Genomic DNA, 6,000 nt, shown 5'->3' with positions numbered 1-6,000 from the left:
AAAACTGTTACAAACTCCCTGCAATGCCAGAGCAGCCAAGATACTTTACCACAAACGGTTTCAGGAGTACGAAGTCAGAAATCAGCAAACAGGTGGTGCAGCTGCTCATGTCTGCACCATCGACTCTTCTAATATGCTCTGTCCATGAGGGAAAATCTGACACGTATTACTTCTGGCCGGGTGACTGAGACAGTACACTTGCGAGCTCGCAATAGAGTGCCCAGGAGGAGGGGAACCAAGCACGAAATCCTGCATGCGGACGATATCAGTGCTAGATCCAGAGTGACCTCCCTAACACGTACCGTGCTCGCAGTTTCCAGTCTGGACCATTCGTGACGCCCACCACTGCCGAAAGTTCCCAGTCGACGGTAGCCGCAGGAACACACGCCAGTCGTAGTATTCAAAGTGCAAAATGGAAAATTCCATTAAAAAGGCGAGTGTCGTACATCCACTCGATGGGCTCTTGTCCAGCCAATTTCAGGGCGATGCTCTGGTGACGTCACAGTGCGTAATTTTGAGCTGCCGAATCGATTTCCTTGATCTACATTGGCGTAGGAAAATAGTTCCGCCCACCACTACACACTTAAGACCAAAAGTTCCTTGAGCTGCTGGTGCCAGAGAGTCGCATCCAGGAGGTCGTCTAGTCATTTAGCGTCCTCGTAGGGCGAGTTATGTCGAGACGCTAGACTGTCGTAAGGCAATTACAGTGACGCCAGACCATCGCCCTCCCATTCGCTTACCAGTCTGTACAACAGCCCAGAATGTAATTTTGGTCGCAAGCGCAGAGGGACGGGCCGGCAGCTATCCTGCCTCGGTCCTAGATCAGCCAAATGAAGGATAATGGTGACGCAAAGAAAACGTGCTGGGTCCCACATCAAGAATGATTAGAGTTCTCAATAGTCATTGCATTACCTGGAATGAAATTAATCGGCCCTCTCCCATAGAAACGTAATAAAAATTGTGATAAAGATGGCACAAGTGGGAGGGGACAGGCCAGAAAAGGCATGCAAAAAACATGTTGCCTATCAACAATTCTGAAGAACCACTAAACACTGATGGCAGGCAACAAAAATGCATTGGCCTAAGATTATCATTGTTTTTAATGGCGGCGGGAAAAACTATTAGTCATATTTTAATCTTATCAGATCACTAAGGAATTCTTAATATAAGCATCGATGCGTTTTACGAGCATACAAGGTAATCACATCGCCGTTGCAATGTTTGGAATGTGCCTTCTTGCGACAAAATATGCATGTAAAACTTTTAAGGTATTCTCTTTATTCAGTGTTGTTTAGTTGGAGGATCTCTCCTTTGAAGGACTTTCTGTATCGAGAGGGCAGATTTCATTCTGATAGTCTCCTCCACAGTACATTACAAATCTGTTCCAATTAGCAAGGAGCGAATGATGAAACCTACCTTTTTCCTGAGAATTTCATTGTTTTTATCCGTAACATTTTCACTTGTCTTCTATAGTGAATTGTCTTTGCAGGGCTTTCCATGTCTGTATTAAATTCATCTTCACCGAGTGAAATTTTAAATATCTGCGCAGTTATCCTGAGACCACCCCACATTCATACTTGTGACAATATCCTATTGCACGGTGACATAGAAGCTCACTAATTGTTTACTTTTCATTAAATGGAAGCTAATAATTGGACTGAAAATTATCTTTTCAATTCCTCGTAATGGTGATTTAAAATTGTTATCCTTCAATGCTTTATAAGAGATTTATTACCTTTTTGGAAGTTACGTTTTGCGAGCATGTGTTTCCCTTTACTCCTTGTGAGAATTTTATTTGTATTTTCTACTTTGAGGGCCCATGCGAGCTTGGTAAATCACTTACATTTTTGGAGAACAATACACATACGCATTTATAACATTTGTCTCTAAGTTATTTCAGTCAAACCAAAACATTTCATTTATGGACTTTGCTCAACGCAGTTACATGTTGCCACTCCACCATATTGTGCACACTTTCTGCAAAATGTTCTGAGATAACACAAACAGCCAACTAAATTAATTATATTCTACGATTCCGAACTACTTGCACCAGACAGTTAAGATATATATGGGGAAGTTAAATCGTTTGCTGCTGTCCTGCGAGATCGCTGATTTGTGAATGCAGGGTATAGTGACCTGATATACTAGTGAGATATTTTGCGGAATACATGATGGTAAAGACTGGAATATAAGTCGGAGATTATGCTTTGAAGCAGTGTTCTAATTTTAGTTATTCAAGAATGCATTAGTTTCATTAAGCTTTGAAATCTACATTTCCTGATTAACAGGTAACATCTTCATTTGTCTGCTTGGGGCCATAAGCCAAAAGCAAAAGAAGCCTATAATCTTTTGACTGGTTCTTGACGGTTTATTTATTTATTGTTCAATATCTAAAAATTTAGCTATAAAAAATTCATTTCCATTGCACTTATATTAAGTGAGCATGTGTGCCTGTCACAATTCCGTTACATATTCGTCGTCATATAGCGTTTCCAGTTTGCTTTCTGAGGCATAAACGTTCTTATATTACACCACAGCTTATTAGTTTACTGTTAATGGTAGTAGCTCAGATTTTACCACACACACATTGTATACGGTCTTTTTAATAAAGAATGTTTCATTAGTAATTTCCTCAACAGAACAACAGAGAGTTTAATACATACACTGTGAACATGTAATGTCCCATATTACTGCAGGGAGGATGATATCTAGCTACACTTCCATGACAGAATAGCATCAACTATGTACGCTGCGCTACTAATAAAGCATAGTATTACTGCAATGAACACATTAGAATGCCTGGAAGGAAAAATATACTGGTTGTATGTTTCAAGAATAATTAATCCAGTTGCCAGATACAGTATAACTGCAGCCGCCGAAGCTATTACGACCTGAAAAACAACAAATTTGTCAATTATTCCACTACAATATTTAAAAACAAAATCATTAATAATTAAAGACATATGTCGCTGACCCATAACATAATGAAATCGTGCTTAGTAGCGTGTTGCTATAACTTTGGAGTAATTCTGCATGCCGTGGATTCGACAAGCCTGTAGTAGGTTTGTGGATATGTGTGGCAGCAGACGTCTGCGCACAAGTCTTTTAATTCCTGTACGTTACGGGTTAATGGTGTATGGCTGTGTAAATGGTGCCTGGTAACATCCCATAAGTGTGTCATCGGCTTCAGAAGAGACGAATTTGGTAGCCAAGACATCGGTCTGAATAATACTGCCTGCACTGACCTGCTTTCGTGGTACAACGCATGTATCGAGCGGCCGTTCGGTTGGGCGATGCATACTCAGACAAGACTATCGAGCTGATGTAACAATAAACGTGATTCATCCGGCAAGGCCAAACCTTTTCATCCGTAATTGATGATACCGTTGAGTCAGCGTGGGAACACGGAAGTGTTTTCTTATTTGGAGCCCAATGTCCAACAAGGGTGTTCTGTGAAAGACTTGGGCCTGCACCATCAGGCTTTTGTCAAAGTCGGTAATGTCAGTAAACTTCCCACATCGTTGCCAGGACGATTTCCAATTCGTCTGTTCCGCTTATGTGCTTTTCTTAGAGCGTCACGTGACTATCACGCCATGAGATAGCAATCAATCTCTGGTTGTCAGTGGTCATAATGTTATGGATCATCAGTGTATAACACTACTACTGAAAAGAAATACTGCTATACAATAACATTAACGTAACTTTATGCCACCCCTCGTATACTTTCATCTCTTTATCCATCCCTGGTAATACTAGCCGTATTCAATTATATGGTTACCTCTTAATCCAAACAATTGATGTGATATAAGTTAACTTTAATTAATTTTTTGCTTTTATAAATAATGTAGTAGTAGTAGTAGCATATAGGATATGTCAAAGTATTTACAAGCTTAGGTCAATTTAAAATAAGCTAATTCGTAAACACTTATATTTACAGACTTCTAGTTAGAGACAATCATTAGATTTACTCCTGGAATACAATACTTCTTTTACAAATAACTAATTAAATAATGTAATGCCACACTGTTCACTTATATCTCACTATCAGTCAATGCAACACACTATACACACATTGTTTCATAACACTTCACTCACTCACTACACACACACACACACACACACACACACACATATATATATATATATATATATATATATATATATATATATATATATATATACTGGTGATCTCTGGGAAGGAAAAAACATAAAGTGAAGGTGTTATGTGGAATGTAGGATGTTATATAATCATTATTATTATTATTTATTTGTATTACATTTTTTTATTAAACGCCTACTCTGTTTTATCTAAGCCATCCTTCAATATACACTACTGCCAATTAAAACTGCTAAACCATGAAGATGACGTGCTACAGACGCGAAATTTAACCGACAGGAAGAAGATGCTGTGATATGCAAATGATTAGCTTTTCAGAGCATCCACACAAGGTTGGGGCCGGTGGCGACACATACAACGTGCTGACATGACGAAAGTTTCCGATCGTGTAAGGAGGAGAAATGCGTACCATCACGTTTTCCGAATATGATAAAGGTCGCATTGGATCCTATCGCGATTGTGGTTTATCGTATCGTGACATCGCTGCTCGCGTTCGTGGAGATACAATGACTGTTAGGAGAATATTGAGTCGGTGGATTCAGGAGGGTAATACGGAAAGCCGTGCTGGATCGCAACGGCTTCGTATCACTAGCAGTCGAGATGACAGGCATCTTATCCGCATGGCTGTAACGGATCGTGCAGCAACGTCTCGATCCCTGAGTCAACAGATGGGGACGTTTGCAAGACAACAACCATCTGCACGAACAGTTCGACGACATTTGCAGCAGCATGGACTATCACCTAGGAGACCATGACTGCTGTTACCCTTGACGCTGCATCACAGACAGGAGCGCCTGCAATGGTGTCCTCAACGACGAACCTGGGTGCACGAATGGTAAAACGTCATTTTTTCGGTTGAATCCAGGTTCTGTTCACAGCATCATGATGGTCGCATCCTTGTTTAGCGACATCGTGGTGAACGCACATTGGATGCGTGTATTCGTCATCGCCATACTGGCGTATCACCCGGCATTATGGTATGGGATGCCGTTCGTTACAAGTCTCTGTCACCTCTTGTTCGCACTGAAGGCACTTTGAACAGTGGACGTTACATTTCAGATGTGTTACGACCCGTGGCTCTAACCTTCATTCGATCCCTGCGAAACTCTACATTTCAGCAGAATAATGCACGATCGTTTGTTGGAGGTCCTGTACGGACCTCTCTGGATACAGAAAATGTTCGTCTGCTGCCCTGGCCAGCACATTCTCCAGATCTCACACCAACTGAAATGTCTGGTCAGTGGTGGCCGAGCAACTGGCTCGTCACAATACGCCAGTCACTACTCTTGATCAGCTGTGGTATCGTGTTGTAGCTGCATGGGCAGCTGTACCTGTACACGCCATCCAAGCTCTGTTTGACTCAATGCCCAGGCGTATCAAGGCCGTTGTGATTGTTCTGGGTACTGATTTCTCAGGATCTGTAAACTCCAATTGCGTGAAAATGTAATCACTAGTACAACATATTTGTCCTATGAATACCCGTTTCACATGTGCATTTCTTCTTGATGTAGCAATCTTAATGGCCATTAGTGTATAAACTGTATTGCATAATAGGTACTTACTTCTTAGCTGCCTTTTTAAATAAGTGTATTTTTGCAATTTCTTTAATCTCTTTTGGTAATTTATTGTACAGTTTTATTCCTTGGTAAAAAATGCGGTTTTGAGGTTTATGTTTATTTTTTTTTCTTGGTAAATGTAAGTTGAGTCTATCTCTTGTTGCATGATCATAGACAGATCTGTTTGTGCAGTAATTACCAATATTATATTTGATAAGGACAACTGACTGGTAAATGCATTCACATGAAACAGTTAAAATCCCCAGTGTTTTCACAGATTCGACAGATTTGACAGATTCTTATGATTCTTTTCTGGAGTTTGAAAAT

The 6,000-nt window shown here is 40.5% G+C and overlaps 1 protein-coding gene across 1 annotated transcript in view; it reads right to left on the bottom strand.

Moving 5' to 3' along the window:
- Window positions 1-2,585: 2,585 nt before the first annotated feature.
- Window positions 2,586-6,000, bottom strand: part of LOC126284835 (uncharacterized) — a 104,707-nt gene continuing 101,292 nt past the window's right edge. Inside the window, exon 4 of the mRNA XM_049984055.1 lies at window positions 2,586-2,891. Coding sequence (XP_049840012.1) covers window positions 2,709-2,891 — 183 coding nt within the window. The 3' untranslated portion in view covers window positions 2,586-2,708. The remainder of the gene's footprint in view (window positions 2,892-6,000) is intronic.

This window comes from Schistocerca gregaria, chromosome 8, assembly GCF_023897955.1.
Source record: "Schistocerca gregaria isolate iqSchGreg1 chromosome 8, iqSchGreg1.2, whole genome shotgun sequence".
NCBI lineage: Eukaryota > Metazoa > Arthropoda > Insecta > Orthoptera > Acrididae > Schistocerca > Schistocerca gregaria.
Note: the sequence above shows the minus strand (reverse complement) of the source record. Positions and strands in the feature narration are given on the sequence as shown.